This window comes from Anolis carolinensis, chromosome 5 (genome assembly GCF_035594765.1).
Source record: "Anolis carolinensis isolate JA03-04 chromosome 5, rAnoCar3.1.pri, whole genome shotgun sequence".
Lineage (NCBI taxonomy): Eukaryota > Metazoa > Chordata > Lepidosauria > Squamata > Dactyloidae > Anolis > Anolis carolinensis.
Window position 1 is genome coordinate 200,374,325 of NC_085845.1, and position 17,969 is coordinate 200,392,293.

A 17,969-nucleotide genomic window follows, 5' to 3' on the forward strand; every position below is an offset into this window, starting at 1 on the left:
GGCACAACAAAACACTGCATGGAAAGTTCCTTGACAAAATTGAAGGAAAAGCTGATAAGGAGAAGACCTGGCTCTGGCTCACGAATGGGACCCTGAAGAAGGAGACAGAAGGCCTGATCCTTGCAGCCCAGGAGCAAGCCATCAGAACAAATGCAATCAAGGCCAAGATCGAAAAATCAGCTGATGACCCAAAGTGCAGACTGTGCAAGGAAACCGATGAAACCATTGATCATATCCTCAGCTGCTGTAAGAAAATTGCACAGACAGACTACAAACAGAGGCACAACTATGTGGCCCAAATGATTCATTGGAACCTATGCCTCAAGTATCACCTCCCTGCAGTTAAGAACTGGTGGGATCACAAACCTGCAAAGGTTGTGGAAAATGAACACGCAAAGATACTGTGGGACTTCCGAATCCAGACTGACAAAGTTCTGGAACACAACACACCAGACATCACAGTTGTGGAAAAGAACAAGGTTTGGATCATTGATGTTGCCATCCCAGGTGACAGTCGCATTGAAGAAAAACAACAGGAAAAACTCTGCCGCTATCAGGACCTCAAGATTGAACTTCAAAGACTGGCAGAAACCAGTGCAGGTGGTCCCAGTGGTGATGGGCACACTGGGTGCTGTGCCAAAAGATCTCAGCCGGCATTTGGAAACAATAGACATTGACAAAATTACGATCTGCCAACTGCAAAAGGCCACCTTACTGGGATCTGTGTGCATCATCCGAAAATACATCACACAGTCCTAGACACTTGGGAAGTGTTCGACTTGGGATTTTGTGAAACGAAATCCAGCATATCTATCTTGTTTGCTGTGTCATACAATGTCGTTGTGTCAATAATAATAATAATACTTTATTTTTCTATCCCACCAACCATCTCCCCAAAGGGACTCGGGGCGGCTGACATGGGGCCAAGCCCAAAACAGAAACAAAGCATAACAAGTAAACAAGCATCAGTAGCTAAAAACAGTGTCAACACAACAATTAAAATAAAATAAACAAATAACAAATTAAAATATTCATTTGCAATTAAAACACAGAATACAATAGAGAGATCTATCTCTCTTCTTCCACTAGGGATGGTGGAGAAATTAATTCAGTTTGCATTGTAATGAGAACTTACCCAATACATTATCCCCTATTGAACTGGGATGCATTTAGAACTTGAAGTCAATATTTTTGCAAATTGTACACAAAAACATCATATGTAATCTGGATCATCCAAAATCAACAGGCACTTACACATACACACACAGTGTTTTGTACTGTAGAGTCTCACTTATCCAACACTCGCTTATCCAGCATTCTGGATTATCCAACACATTTTTGTAGACAATGTTTTCAATACATTGTGATATTTTGGTGCTAAATTCGTAAATACAGTAATTACTACATAGCATTACTGCGTATTGAACTACTTTTTCTGTCAAATTTGTTGTATAACATGATGTTTTGGTGCTTAATTTGTAAAATCATAACCTAATTTGATGTTTAATAGGCTTTCCCTTAATCCCTCCTTATTATCCAACATATTCGCTTATCCAACATTCTGCCAGCCCGTTTATGTTGGATAAGTGAGACTTTACTGTATCTTAAATTGCTTTTTAAAGTCTGAACTTGTACCCAGGAGCTATTTACCATTCAGTCGACACTGGAGTTATATGCCACCACAGAATTTATCTCAGAAATCTATAACTGCATAGGAATTTCACATATTTTCAAGAACATAGTGAAACAACGTGAAAAATAAAGGAAAATATGCAGAATGAAGTTTGGGAGATCCACTTGTCCCTTGAACCTCATTACTTGCCTACATGGCGTTTACGTCTCTTCAGGGATCTCCTTTATGGGATTCATGGGTGTGTGTGGCTCTCATGTCTTCTGCATATGCCCACATTCAGTGTTCGCATGTGCAATGTGTGCAAACAGCTACTGTGTATGTCTGTTGAAGCTTGTTATGGAGCAGCATGAATTGAGTATCCGTTCTGGACCATATCCCAAACAGTCATGCGGTTGGGTGTTTCTGAGGTAGAGGAATAATGGTGGCCAGGTTCAATGTCAGCTCAAGACTCTGATGTTAGGGGAGCAGAGACAATGTTTGGGAGCTATCCAGCATGCCGAATTCTCTCTCCAATGTCCAATGCCTTGAATGGTTTCACACACTGAGAGTTTTAAGAACATTTCAAACTTTTTGAACCAAAGACAAGAGTTACTCCTAAAGATGGTGTCCTTATGGCACTTTGGGTAGCTACTTTCAAGTTCAAACCAAAATCCAGACCGGATTGATGGTTCGCAATGACATAAGAGGGGGCCGGGCTGTGGCGCAGCTGGCTAGTAACCAGCTGCTATAAATCACTACTGACCGAGAGGTCATGAGTTCGAAGCCCGGGTCAGGTTAAGCCTCCGACCATTAAAAAAATAATAATAACCCCGGCTTGCTGTTGACCTAGCAGCCCCGAAAGACAGTTGCATCTGTCAAGTAGGGAAAATTTAGGTACGCTTTATGCGGGAGGCTAATTTAACTAATCTACAACACCATAAAACTGCTCACGAGGAAAAGAATGAGGAAGAACAGTCACCGATGGACGGTGAAGCAACAGCTTCCCCTGTGGCCGGAATCGTGAACCTGGAAAGATGTTAAATGCCTCTGTGTCTGTCTAAAACTGAATGTTGTTTGTCTGTTGGCATTGAATGTTTGCCATATATGTGTTCATTGTCCCCTTCGGGGTGAGAAAGAAGGGCGGAATATAAATACTGTAAATAAATAAATAAATAAGAGGTACTGTTTGTGTCAGGGCAAGCTCTTTTGTCCTGAAATCTGTCTTTTAATATATGTGTTTTAATGGTCTATGTTTTATCTATATATTTTTACTGTGTTGTACATTCAAAATACAGAGAGAAATGCAAGGAGAGGTGGGTAACCTTCTTCTCCTCCTTAACTGATTGACACGCCTTCGGACATTCTTCAAGTTTTAATAAGTTCTTCCCTGTTTAATTTTTTTTTCTAGGGAGATATTGGGCCAGTGGGTCCTTCAGGTCTGAAAGGAGAACAAGGAAAACAAGGAGAAAAAGGAGAGAAGGTATTTGCATTGATTTCATGTCTCTCACAAGCTGAATATGAGTCACTAGTGTGATGTACCAACTAAAAAAGGCAATGCAACACTAGGTTGCAACCATAGGACTACAATCAGCTCTCTACCTTTACAGATTTGATTTTTAAGTACTGTATATACTCGAGTATAAGCCTAGTTTTTCAGTCCTTTTTTTTTTACGACTAAAAAGCCCCCCTCGGCTTATACTCGGGTGAGGGTCCTGGTTGGCTTATATTTGAGTCACCTTATACTCGAGAATATATGGTACATTTATTATTTTTCTCTATTATTATTACACATATTATTGTACTCTATTATTGATGCTACTATTATATTTATTTTAATCTATTTTTATTATTAATAATAATACATTTATTATTTCACTTTGATCTTATTATTATTATTATGTTTATTATTCTACTCTATTTATTATTACATGTATTATTTTCCTGTTTTTATTATTATTATTATTGCATGTATTATTTTAATCTATTATTATTAAAAGGATACATAAGCACATTGACATTGAAGAAGATGAGAACAATGATTTGATCAGAGTTGGAGAGTCTTATCTTAAATTTGAGCTTTATGTAAATATTCAAAAACATTTAATATTAATTAATATTAATATAATTTAATATAATTAATATAATTTTTGGTATCTATTTTTATTTCTGAAATTTACCATCCTTGGTTTATACTTGAGTCAATGATTTCCCAGGTTTTTTTGTGGTAAAATTAGATGCCTCGGCTTATATTCAGGTCGGCTTATATTCGAGTATATATGGTATTTGATTCTCCATAGATTTGAGTACAATGTTCCTTCTAGGAGCATCTAGGCCCTTCAGTAGGACTTTGCCCAACTTCTGTCAAGCCGTAGAGTCACATCAGAACTTTAATCAAAATTAAAACCTAGAACTGATTCAATCGCCAGAGAAGCCGTCAGCCATAATTTCCCTCTTAAATATCCTTCAATCAAGGCTGAAAATTCCTTAAACCAGGCTCACTTTTGTCTTGACCTTTACAGGGAAGTCCTGGGTTTGGCATTCCTGGTCAACTGGGATTGAAAGGGGAACCAGGAGAGCGGGTGAGTCCGAAAATGAAGTTAAGCCTGTGCATCAAGGAAAGATAGACGAGAAAGTGGTATGGGTGCCTGCATTCAAATGAAGCAAAGATTACTATGCATTTATGTCTAGTGAAATATATTTCAATACTTCCTCAATCAAGTCTTTCTGTCCAAACATGCAATAGACTAAGATGACTATAAGGGCCAAGTTCAATTTCAGAGACGTTTTTATTATGCATTTCTCACAGAGTTTGTTCAGGGGGAGTTTGCCATTGCCTCCCTCTGAGGCTGAGAGAGTGTGACTTGCCGAAAGCTGAGGTTTTCAGCCTTAATGAATGCATGTTTGGGTTTCAACACTGGCGAATATCCATAACCAAGTAGAGATTTAAACCCTGATTCGTAGTCCAAAACTCAAACTACTACACTGTGCTGGCTCTTGATATAATAACTTTGGAATAGCTAATCTCTGTTTTTATTTAAACAGGGAAATGTTGGTTTATCTGGGAAGCCTGGGCAAAAGGTGAGCATGAAAGCAAGAAGTGCAATGTACTAAATTTGCCAGGACGTTGTTTGGGTCAACAGTGTTTAAGAGGATCTGATAAGGAGAATTCAGGCTTGGTTTGCTCTGGGACCTCTAGATTTGTTTTTTTAGCACTCTTTGGTATTCACACAACTCTCTTCCAGCTCCACATCTCAAATAAGCTGACTTTTTTCCTATCAGCATTCTTTCTTCTCCAGCATTCATGAACATATGATGCTGTGGGCAATCCTAATTTTAGCATTCAATGATATATCTTGACACTTCAGCATCTTGTTCAGCTATTCCAAGTCCTAGTTATCTTCAGATATTTTACTGCAGTCTCTGTTCAGATTAATAACTGAGCTTATTATTATTATTATTATTATTATTATTATTATTATTATTATTATTATTATTATTATTATTATTTTGACACAGCAAACAAGATAGATATGCTGGATTTCATATCACAAGTCGAACACTTCCCAAGTGTCTAGGACTGTGTGATGTATTTTCGGATGATGCGCGCAGATCCCAGTCGGGTGGCCTTTTGCAGTTGGCAGATCGTAATTTTGTCAATGTCTATTGTTTCCAAATGCCGGCTGAGATCTTTTGGCACGGCACCCAGTGTGCCCATCACCACCGGGACCACCTGCACTGGTTTCTGCCAGAGTCTTTGCAGTTCAATCTTGAGGTCCTGAGAGCGGCTAAGTTTTTCCTGTTGTTTTTCGTAAATGCGACTGTCACCTGGGATGGCGACATCAATGATCCAAACCTTGTTCTTTTCCACAACTGTGATGTCTGGTGTGTTGTGTTCCAGAACTTTGTCAGTCTGGATTCGGAAGTCCCACAGTATCTTTGCGTGCTCATTTTCCAATACTTTTGCAGGTTTGTGATCCCACCAGTTCTTTGCTGCTGAGAGGTGGTACTTGAGGCATAAGTTCCAATGAATCATTTGGGCCACATAGTTGTGCCTCTGTTTGTAGTCTGTCTGTGCAATTTTCTTACAGCAGCTGAGGATATGATCAATGGTTTTGTCGGCTTCCTTGCACAGTCTGCATTTTGGGTCAACAGCTGATTTTTCTATCTTGGCCTTAATTGCCTTTGTTCTGATGGCTTGCTCCTGGGCTGCAAGGATCAGGCCTCTGTCTCCTTCTTCAGGGTCCCATTCGTGAGCCAGAGTCAGGTCTTCTCCTTATCAGCTTTTCCTTCAATTTTGTCAAGGAACTTTCCATGCAATGTTTTGTTGTGCCAGCTGTCAGCTCTAGTTTGTAGTGCGGTTTTCTTGTACTGGTTTTTTGTCTGCTGTGCTTTGAAGAGTTTCTGATTTTGGACTTCAATCAAAGCAGGTTCTTCACTTTGCTTTCCATATTCTGCCAGGGCATGTTCTTCTTCTTTGACTGCTTGTTTGACTTGTAAGAGTCCTCTGCCCCCTGATCTTCTAGGCAGATATAGCCGGTCAACATCACTGCGAGGGTTATTATTATTATTATTATTATTATTATTATTATTATTATTATTATCACACCTTTCTCCCCATGGGGACTCATATTTAACTAAGTGACTGACATAGAATACTCACCAATTTGATAGAATAGTTGCAAAACCAGAAAATGGAGAATCAGATAAACTGGGAGGAAATAATCATGATAGAATAAACTCCTGCCAAGGAAGACATTATATAGCCTTCTAGTAGCATACACAAGTTTCAGACCAACATATGCCTACATATATCTTTTTGTGGACATTGCAGAAGCTGATATTCTTCCATCAGTAAGAACCAAAATCCCACTATTTTGCTGCAATATCCTGCTATTTTGAGTACACGGTAGCTAGTGGAGAACAAAGTGGATCAGAGAAGTGTTTGGCTCTCTACCCATAACCAGGATATACAGAATGATGACATTATTTGTTGAGATCTTTCCAAATCTCCTATTTCATCAGTCTGTGTCTGTCTATGGCAGTGTTTCCCAACCTGTGGTCCATGAACCACCAGTGGTTCGCAAGAACTAAAATATGGTCCCATCACCTCACTGTTATTACTACGGATAATAACCTCTGGTGTCTTTGTTTTTAGGCCTATTCCTTGTGTTATTTGGAGTGCTGATTCAGAAAATTGCATTGGATAGACCACATCAGCTCTAGATTATTAAATATGGATTTCTGTGGGCGAGCAGATGGTGACTACTGGATGGCATATGTTCTGTATCCGAAACTAGAGCTGATGTGGTCTAGCCAATATTGCTCCTTCAGTTTCTGAATCGGTACTCTAAATAACCAAACCAAATCTATAGTTGTCCAAAAACTGATTCCTAACCCTTTTGCTACTAATGTTGGAGAGTGGTCCCTGGTCAAAAAAAGGCTGGGAGCCACTGGTCTATGGACACATAGCAAAACACTTCTCCAATTCATTTTTACGACAGAGCCACATAGTTTTTCCACTCCAACCTGCTCCCCACCAGTCACCAAATGGCAATCACAGTGAAATGGCATAGCTTTGTTCTATCTGCAAAAACTTAATGCTACATTCAGCAGTGTGGCATCTCAGCCTATGTGTGTGTGTGTGTGTGTATAAGATAGAGATTTTGCAAACTTCTTATTTCAGGGAGAAACTGGTCCTAAGGGCAATAAAGGAGATCCAGGACAACCGGGAAACCCAGGAGATCCTGGCCTAAGAGGTAAAGATGTAAGTAGAACATGTAGCAGGAGAGGGATCTCTGTGATTTCTAAACCAAGGATGTAGGGACCAAATAGGCCAAAGTCCCATATGACATTTTTGCATTTGGGAATATTTTGGATTTTGGAATTCCACATAGGGATGCTCAACTTGTCATGCAAATTTTTTAGGAGAGCTTTCCAAACTTCCATGCTTTTTAGATATCCATCATCTCGCAACACAGTAATTCAGCTTTACTGGCAAACCAAAGGTTGAACCAACCCCTTATAAAAGTTTCATACCATACTATGTGTGTGTGTGTGTGTGTGTGTGTGTGTGTATATATATATATATATATATATATATATATATATATATATATATATATATAGGCAAATGGTAGATTTGCATGAAGCCCAAAGGAGTGGATCAACGACAAATTGGATAGGATAGGATATACAGTATAATACACCTACATTTCATATAATCTTTACTGTATAAACAAGGTTTGAATTTTTTTCCTTTACTAGAGTTGATTCTTGTGGAGTTTCTTCTATGGCTGCTCCATATGGTTCATCACAAACATCTTTGTCAACAGATTATCTTAATTAGAAACTTATCCTTTTTAATGCCTACCTTGACATTACATTGATAACACCCAATATGCATTTCTAATGGAGACAGGACATTGTAAACGTAGTGAAAATAGAAACTTTGAATTTGTTCCAGGGAGAGCCAGGAAACAAGGGAGAACCTGGAGTTCAGGTAACGCCCAGATAAACTGTCTTCCTTCTTTTGACTCACTTTCAGCACAGTGAATTGGGTCCGATAAAAATCTTAAATCGGCCAAATTTGGCCAAAAATGAAAGGAGATGATGTCATGTCTAATTGCATCAAGCACCCTGCTGCATCCCATGGAGGGGAGGCAAGAGCAAAAAATACTGAGACACCTGCATTTGCCCACCCCTTTTCTGCAAAATTGAAGTTGCAAAAATAGCATTGAAATGACTGTGGATCCTTCTGTATTTTTAGGGGGAAGGAGGTGTTCCCGGAGAGCAAGGAGAGAGAGGAGCCCGGGTAAGGAATCTCTGTGGATCCCATATTGCTAGGTGTAATTGGATACATTTCCCTGAATGTTCAGGTTCCCAATCCTCATTTTCTATGGAAAGTTAGGTGAACCACCTCCTGAAAGGTCAGGGCTGCTGCAGAAGGAGGAATTTGGCATGTATAGGTTGTAAGAAAGAGTATCCTATGCAATATTGACCTTGGAAAGTCTAATGTTTTGGACCATAATACCCAGAAGTTGAAGCTTCAGTCCAACGAAGTAATTTTTCTAAGTTCTCATTGCCAGGTACCTTAGATTTCATCTAGTCCACTTCTCTTCTCTGTGGAGAGGAGAAAAAGTCCACCTTTATGCGAGTTGTACTTCAGAATGTGCTAAAGCAAGGGTCCTCAAACTTTTTAAGTGGAGGGCCGATTCATGGTCCCTCAGATTGTTGAGGGGCCGAATTATCATTTGAAAAAAAATGACCCAATTCCTATGCTGACTGCACATGTCTTATTTGTAGTGCAAAAAAAAAGACAACAACCCAGCAACAATTATTTATTTATTTATTTACTACATTTATACCCCACCCTCTCTCACCCCGAAGGGGACTCAGCGTGGCTTACAAGTTGTATGTACATACAATATATTATATTATTAGCATAGCACAATATTAGCATTATATAATACTACTAGCTGTGCCCGGCCACGCGTTGCTGTGGCGTTGTCTGGTGGTGTTGGTGAGAAATTGTTGAGGTAGTGGTGGTATTGAATGTCTGTTGTATGGCTGTCTTTATGTTTAGTATGCACACTGAAGTGGATTATATGGCAGTGTGGAGTCAAGATAATCCAGTTCAAAGCAGATAATATAAGATTCTAAATGGGTTATATAGATGTGGAAGGGCCTTGAGACTACACTGCCATATAATCCAGTTAAAATCTGATAATCTGTGGAAGAGGCCTGTCCCTTGGGCTGTCCCCTGGGCTGAGTAGGTTTGCTAGGAGACCAAGTGGGTGGAGCTTAGCCTTCTAACTGGCAGCAATTGGATAAAAACAATTATTCCTCTCCCTGTAATTAGGACTTTATTTTTCTTTTCTTTTTGTTGTATCAACCTAGAGCCGTGAATGATGGGTTGTGTTGTCAAATTTCGAGGTTGGGGGGCCTGTAGTTTTGTTGTTTTGTCCACTGCCCTGATGCCATCACTCTTTTATATATATAGATATTGTACTATACCGTTATACCGTAATATTATTAGTAATATTACATTTAATATATAATATATAATTAATATTATCATATTATACAATGTTATTATATTGTATTATTATTATTAGCTGCCCTGAGTCCCCTATTGGGTGAGAAGGGTGGGGTAGAAATACTATAATAAATAAATAAATATTATAATGTATTACATTATATTATTATCAATATTATATGTATACACAATATATTATATTATTACCATATCATTCATTTACAATATTTCATTTACAATATTAGTAAATGAAAGAACAATACAATATTTAAAAATTAAAATAATTTTAACCAACAGACTGTAAACTTATCAGGATTGCAGTGGGAAGTGTGGACCTGCTTCTGGCCAATTAGACAATCAAGTAGGATTGTTGTTGTTGTGCCTTCAAGTCATTTCAGACTTTGGGCGAGCCCAAGTCTAAAACTGAGGGTGGGGGCCAGGTAAATGGTCTTGGAGGGCCGCATCCACCCCCCGGGCCTTAGTTTGGGGACCCCTGTGCTAAAGGGTTTTGCTTAGGGTACATCTACACCATGTCTTACTAACACTATGTAACATGATTTTTGTTCCTGGATTATCAGTGTCATTTCCTAATTATCTCTTTCTTTCGTCCTATAGGTTTAGAGTTAGATAATATTGTTCCTTCAGTTTTAATTTATTCTTCTTCTTTAGTATATTGCACAAATCTTTCCCACCCGTATTTCAGTACTCATTGCTGATTTTTGATTGCTGATTATGCTGCTTTATGTTATGTTATTGTCTTTTGTAATGTGGTTGATTTTATTGAGTTATGTTTTAATCTATGCTTGGGTTTAATTGCTGTTGTTTGGGCTCGATCCCCATGTAAGCCACCCTGAGTCCCTTCGGGGAGATGGAGAAGTGATATAAAAATAAACCTGTTATATTATTATTAATAATAATTGGTTCTATCATTAAAACATGAGGAAAATTTATTAAACTGCAAAAACTTTGTTCTTACAGGAGGGACATCCTGCAGCACATTTTGCTGTAGTTGGATATAATAAATATCTCATAGAGTCTCAGCCGATTCAACATAGTTTGTAGCAGCCGCAAAAACAAAGTTTCTGAGCTATTATTATTTATTTACAGCATTTATATTCCGCCCTTCTTTCTCACCCCGAAGGGGACTTAGGGCGGATCACATTACACATATAGGCAAACATTCAATGCCTTTTAACATAGAACAAAGACAGACAAACATAGGCTCCGAGCGGGCCTCGAACTCATGACCTCCTGGTCAGAGTGATTCATTGCAGTGATTCATTGCAGCTGCTCTCCAGCCTGCGCCACAGCCCGAGCCCATATAACTATAACAACTACTTTCAAAATAAGTACCGCACAATTAAACAGAAATAACCTTTTTAAACCAAGAACAGAAAACTGTTCAAATTTTGTTACATTCTGTAATCACTGGTGGATCTCTACTGTAGAATTAATCATAGAATCATAGAGTTGGAGGGGTCCTCATGGGCCATCCAGTCCAACCCACTGCCAAGGAGGAGGAAAATCACATTCAAAGCACATTTAATGCAGCAAGACACCACATAAACTGCCATGGCTCAAGGCTATGAAAATAAGGTAGTTGTAGTTTGGCGAGGCATCAGCACTCTTTGGCGCGAAGGCTCAAGATCTTGAAAAACTACAACTCCCATGAGCCAGGGCAGTCAAAGTAGTCTCAAATAGCATGAGTTGCATGCATTCATAGCTATGATACAGGATTCTGTCTGGCTTAATTTTGTATAAATTCTGCTTTGTTTATTTTTACTAGTTTTACCAGGCTGTGGCGCAGCTGGCTAGAAACTAGCTGCAATAAATCACTACTGACCAAGAGGTCATGAGTTCAAAGCCTGGGTCAGGTTAAGGCCCCGACCATTAAATAGCCCAGCTTGCTGTTTACCTAAGCAGCCCGAAAGACAGTTGCATCTGTCAACTAGGAAATTTAGGTATGCTTTAAGCAGGAGGCTAATTTAACTAATTTACAACACCATAAAACTGACAGCAGCATGTGGAAAGGAATGAGGAAGTACAGCACTTGGTGTTACTAGTGGACGGTGAAGCAACAGCTCCCACTGTGGCCAGAATCGAGCATACCCTCATGAAGCTGGAAATGTTAAATTGCTTCTGTGTGTCTGTTTATACTGTATGTTGCTTGTCTGATGGCATTGAATGTTTATTTATGTATTTATTTATTTACAGCATTTATATTCCGCCCTTCTCACCCCGAAGGGGACTCAGGGCGGATCACATTGCACTCATAAAGACAAACATTCAATGCCATAACATAGAACAGAGACAGAGACAAACGCAGGCACGGGCTGGCCTCGAACTCATGACATCTTGGACAGAGTGATTTGTTGCAGCTAGCTTGCTATCCAGCCTGCGCCACAGCCTGGTCATATATGTTTGCCATATATATGTTCATTGTAATCTGCCCTGAGTCCCCTTCGGGGTGAGAAGGGTGGAATATCAATACTGTAAATAAATAATAAATAAATAATATTGTGTAAGCTGTTTTGTGTTCTAATATTGGGGTGGAAAGCAGAATATAAATGAATATATCAATAACATTGCACAAAGGTGGAGCCCCCGGTGGCGCAATGGGTTAAATCCTTGTGCCAGCAGGACTGCTGACTGACAGGTCAGTGGTTTGAATCTGGGGAGAGCGGGTGAGCTCCGTAAGTCAGCTCCAACTCCCCATGCGGGGACATGAGAGAAGCCTCCCACAAGGATGGTAAAACATCAAACATCCTCTGGTAAAACATCCTCTGGGCAATGTCCTTGCAGATGGCCAATTATCTCACACCAGAAGCAACTTGCAGTTTCTCAAGTCGCTCCTGACATGAAAAAAATGTACCGTGATGAACCAGTATGTAGAATGCAAGCTTCACATTGCAGTTACTGGTTCACTGCCTTTGTGCAAATAATAAAAATAAACTTTTTTTAAATTCCAACCTCTCTCCCCGAGAGGACTTAAGACAAACATGATTTCTGTTGCTCATATCCTCTCTTTCTTTCTACAGGGTCCAACCGGTCTTCCAGGACGTCCCGGAGAACGTGGGATGAAAGGAGATGCAGGGGATCCTGGAAAGGAGGTAAGCTGCTTGCTAAGGAATTGGTGCCAAGGAGTAGAGATAGCCTCTGTGCCAGTAATGCTTCAGTCTTCATTGAATAGGAAACACTCGAGCCTGTCAGATGCCTTGTGTTAGAAAGAGGGATTGATACCACTATGTAACAAAATTTGATAATTTTCTGTTCCTGGTTTGTAAGTGTTATTTCCTGTTTAATTGTGTGGTCCTTACTTTGAAAGTAGTTGTTATACTCCAGAAACTTTGTTTTTGTGACTGCCACAAACTAGCTTGAATTGGTTGAGAATCGATGAGATATTCATTGAAAAACTATAGCAAAATGAGCTGCAAGATGTCGCTATTATTAAGGAGTATAGCGGAATCCAGCAGCGTCCAGTGCACCATGTGCAAAAGACTCACACCAGGCAGAGGAATTGAAAGAACAAAAGAACTTTACTCTTGCTTGTTGAGTTGAAATATAAAACAGTTCTGCAATCGTACAATGTCCATGTAGTTGCATAAGATCAATAACATCAGCATTCTATTTACAGCATAGTATATTCAAACTGCTACTTGACCGTAGCTAGAGAGCTTCTCCATTTCTGTGCTCTCCCCGCAAGCTCAGATTACCAACTGACAAACCCAGCCATCTGCCAGCAAACCGATACATTGTTTGAGGCGTGGCTTGCCTCTGCAAAAAGCTCAACTCCCTTTTTGCAGAGATCTTTTGCAAGCAACTTTGCAAGGATTTCTTTACACACACACACATAACAATTTGGCGCAATAGCTATCACAACAAAGTTTTTTTAGTTTAATAAGCCCTGGTGGTGGCGCAGTGTGTTAAAGCGCTGAGCTGCTGAACTTGCAGACCGAAAGGTCCCAGGTTCAAATCCTGGGAGTGGAATGAGCATCCACTGTTCGCCCCAGCTCCTGCCAACCTAGCAGTTTGAAAACATGCAAATGTGAGTAGATCAATAGGTACCGCTCCGGCAGGAAGGTAACGGTGCTCCATGCAGTCATGCCAGTGGCCACATGACCTTGGAGGTGTCTATGGACAACGCCGGCTCTTCAGCTTAGAAATGGAGATGAGCATCAACCCCCAGAGTCGATCACAACTGGACTTAACGTCAGGGGAACCCTTTATCTAAAGCTTTTTCCATGTTTTGAGATAGAACCAATTAGGAAATAACATTTGTAACCCAGGAACAAAAAGCATGTCACGTAGTGTGATTGATTGATTGATCGCAGCCATGAGGAATATGGTTCACTACTACTCCCTTCGGTCTGCAAATAGTCCCCTGACTTGATACTTTTCTGTCTCTCGTTCTTCTCATAGGGAGTCACTGGAGGAAAAGGAGACAAGGGAGAATCTGTAGGTTTGCATGTTCTGCTTGCTAGCCCCACATAAGAGCCCATTGAAGTACTGTCATAGCAGATGCGTAGCTATCATTCATCTCTTGCTTTGTGCTTCACTGCATTGTTGTGTATGTGTTTTGTTTCTTTGCAGGGACAGCCTGGACCTCCAGGAATGCCTGGTGAAACTGTGAGTAATTCAGTTATCCTCTCCTTTCCTGGAAAAATACTCCAGGACAGTGTCAATTGGTGGCTCCAATGTCAGTGTGCCAAAGAATCCGGCCCAGGTTTTGGGTTGCTTTAAAGGAGCTCTCCAAGGTCCTGAACATAATTAAGCAAGTTAGAAATTGCTCTAAAACTTGGAGTGGGTTTTCCTCTTTCCTGAAATGGGAGCCACAAACTGCGACTGATAGGACATATTATTTTATTATTATTATTAAACTTTATTTGTACCCCGCTAGCATCTCCCGAAGGACTCGATGCGGCTTACAAAGGCCAAGGCCTCAACACACAATATAACAATAGAAAACAAAAGGCAAATTAAAAACAATTAAAACAGTATAAACAACAAGCAATAAACAATACGCTAAAACACAATAAAACTGGGCCGGGCCAGAGTAATGGGTACAAGATTAAAAGTGCTGATGTGACAGGTGATATATAAGGCTTCTAGGGCAAGTGCAGAGTGCGATATACAATCTTAGTTCTAATAAAGTGCTTATGGGACTTGGTGTTGGAGATTGCCTATAATTCTGTGTATTCATTGGTGGTCTCCCATCCACGTATTAACCAGGACTAACCATTGCTTAGCTTCCAAGATCAGGCAGGATTTGGTCTCTTTAGTGTACTACATAAATCCCATAAATTCAGTTCGGTCTGCACTCATTGGGATTTATGAGGGTTGAATGAAAAGTAATGCCTCCACCTTCGTTACTTGGGTTTGGATGGGGGTATTTTAATAAATCAAACGCAGAAATAATCCTTAGAATGTGCTCTTTAACTACCACTATTCACTTTTCCACATAATCACCAGACAATTGGGTGCATTCCTGCCAAAGATGAACAAGTTTTCTGAAGCCGTCATGAAAGAAGTTGACACTATATTTCCGTAACCAGCGTCTCACAGGACCCATCGTGCACCTTACTCGCCCAACGATGCACAGTACTCACATCAACACAATCACCATAAACAGCCTGCATTCTCTGATGCCTGTCAAGAATTCAATGTCTGCACATTGCTTAAGTCGCATTGACCAACCGTCTGCGCAGGGCTCCATACTTTGCACTTTAACAACACAACCGTTCAATGCTAAGGCTTTTCACCAAATGGAACTGTAGAGGAGAGTCTACTGAACAAGCCAGGACCTGCCGCAGACCAGGACTGCAATCTGTTGAGTTACGAAGGTGGAGGCATTACTTTTCATTCACCCCTTGTAGAATGAGGCCCCAATGAGTTTCTTGGCATTTCTAAGCAAACTTTAGGGATTTGTCACATTAGTGGGCAACTACAAGACATGTATTTGCTATAAAAGGGGCTTTCACACCCTCCCTCCTGTTTATTACTGTTCCTCTGGCAATTCCAGGTTCTTCCTCTGGAAAACGGCATCACCATCAAAGGAGAAAAGGTACCGTCCATCCTCCTGTCCCCATTTGGCAGTCATCTTTGGTGGCATTTGCCACCTGCAGAAATGTTGGGGAACCTGCATTAGACCTTAGAGGGCATTACAGCTCTCCAGACGCAAACTCTGGCTATATTTCCTAGTTTAAGAAAGGCCTTTTCTAAACCTAAAATAGACCTTAGACTCTGGGGATATTGCCCTGTACATTTCCAGAGGACATGGAGATTTTTATCCAATACCTTTATTTCAAAGTCAGAGGACCCTGGACTATCTTGGGGGCTTAAAATTGGATCAAGGCTTCTTAGGCGATTTACAGACTAGTTGCCAAGAGCCTCATTGATCTTATCGATCTGTGAATCTCTTTCTCTTACTGTTTGAAGCCATCAGTTGTGTGGAGTCAATGGCAGGATTTTAGTCCTCTTCAAGAATCTCCAATATGGTCTTAAACCACAGAAATTGGGGTCCTAATTGTCAGAGTATTTGCAGCGCAGTAGTAGTTGGATGGAAGCAGTGGAACGCAGAACGAAGAGACACTCAGAAGTTGGTAAAACTATTTACAAAGTTTTACTGTATGCAGCAATAATCAACACAAACAGACTTGCAGACGACAGACGAACACAGGACTGTTCTGTTCTCCAACCGAACTTGACTCGAACTCTAGGCAGACAGAACTCAACTGAACTGAGGCAATCGTTATGCACAAACACTTGTGTCTGGATGCTCTCTAGTTCCAGCCAAACATCAAGGTCATCATAGCTTCTTGGCAATTAGCTCTTTCCACACTATGGTACATTCTGGATGATGCAATCAGTTGCAATACAAGCATGGCACAAATTGCATTTAAACACTATCAATACACAAATCCCACATTAACACTGTTGACCCTCCAAGTGACCACGGAGCTTTAGTGGTTGAAACATCTAGCCACAGATCCAGAGCTTGGGTGCCCTTCATTCCACCGGAATCTGTCACCGCAAAAACCGGATTTCTGTGAAATGAAGCCCACCAGGCATGGAATTCTTCTTCTTTTGGAACCCTTTCTCGTAGACCCCCAAAAGCAGATTTTATGGTGTCTCCAATTGTCTCTCCATTGTGGTTGCTGCAGGAACTGAAGCAGCTTGGAAAACCCAATTCAAAATAAATGTTGTGTTGCTAGAACACTGATGTCATCTAGGTCTCATCTGGTGCCATCTTTTGTTAGGTGTGTTTGGTAGAAACATGGGAGAGGTCTTTCTTGTGGGCAACTCCCCCTCCTATTTATAAATGTATCAAAACATGGAGAGACTAGTCAAGAAGTCAGAAGACTAGGACTTGGAAGGACATTAGGAACTAGACAGGATCCTCAAGTGCAAGGATAGATAAGTGAACACCAAAGTCAAGATTGACCATGCCGTAATATTTCTGATTTCCATAATAAGTGTGAAAGCTGGATGGTGAAGAAAGCAGATGGAATGGGATCTTGGAGGAATGTTCTACAGATACCATGGACAAAATCTGATTCCCTGGAAGCCAACATAACTGTCAAACTTTGTACATAACATGAGAAGATAGTGCTTGGCAGTAGGGAATAAACAGAATCACGTTACATGTGGATGAACACATTCAAGGAAGCCGTGGTCTTGAGTTTGCAAAATCTGAACAGATCTGTTGATGACTGACTTGCTTAGAGGTCTCTCACTCATAGGGTCACCATAACTTTATCTCAACCTGTGGGAATAAATAACAAAGACTCCACTCAATGAATTAGCTAGGTTTATCTATGTGTTGACCCACCATTCGATAATCAATAAAATGAATCTACTCTAGTTCTGACTAAGGAATAGGATGGCAACCTATTTTGTGTGATTAACTCATCAGGAATAGCTGGCATATCAATCTGCAGAGACAGAATATACCGTATATACTCGAGTATAAGCCGACCAGAATATAAGCCGAAGCACCTAATTTTACCACAAAAATTGGAGAAACTTATTGACTTGAGTGTAAGGCGAGGGTGGGAAATGCAGCAGCTACTGCTAAATTTCAAAAATAAAAATCGATATTGATAAAATTACATTATTTGAGGCATCAGTAGGTTAAATGTTTGTGTGTGTGTGTGTGTATGTGTGTATATAAAGTAGAGTCTCACTTATCCAACATTTGCTTATTCAACATTCTCGATTATCCAACACATTTTTATTGTCAATGTTTTCAATACATCATGATATTTTGGTGCTAAATTCGTAAATACAGTAATTACTACATAGCATTACTGCTATGTATTGAAC

General features: G+C 40.1%; 1 protein-coding gene and 1 non-coding gene across 8 annotated transcripts in view; both read left to right on the forward strand.

The window, feature by feature from the left end:
* The window catches only part of LOC103278810 (collagen alpha-1(VII) chain), a 127,488-nt gene that overhangs the window by 84,701 nt on the left and 24,818 nt on the right, over positions 1 to 17,969 (forward strand). For 4 of the 7 annotated variants that reach the window (XM_062983326.1, XM_062983325.1, XM_062983330.1 and 1 more), the window contains exons 42-51: positions 3,021 to 3,092; positions 4,132 to 4,191; positions 4,655 to 4,690; positions 7,296 to 7,376; positions 8,076 to 8,111; positions 8,379 to 8,423; positions 12,686 to 12,757; positions 14,067 to 14,102; positions 14,238 to 14,273; positions 15,667 to 15,708. In XM_062983326.1, coding sequence (XP_062839396.1) covers positions 3,021 to 3,092; positions 4,132 to 4,191; positions 4,655 to 4,690; positions 7,296 to 7,376; positions 8,076 to 8,111; positions 8,379 to 8,423; positions 12,686 to 12,757; positions 14,067 to 14,102; positions 14,238 to 14,273; positions 15,667 to 15,708 — 516 coding nt within the window. The remainder of the gene's footprint in view (positions 1 to 3,020; positions 3,093 to 4,131; positions 4,192 to 4,654; positions 4,691 to 7,295; positions 7,377 to 8,075; positions 8,112 to 8,378; positions 8,424 to 12,685; positions 12,758 to 14,066; positions 14,103 to 14,237; positions 14,274 to 15,666; positions 15,709 to 17,969) is intronic. The other 3 variants (XM_062983324.1, XM_062983327.1, XM_062983329.1) reach the window with 3 other exon arrangements.
* mir205b (microRNA mir-205b) lies at positions 16,641 to 16,714 on the forward strand. Its single transcript, NR_129915.1, has one exon. It is a non-coding gene; the product is annotated as a microRNA mir-205b (primary transcript).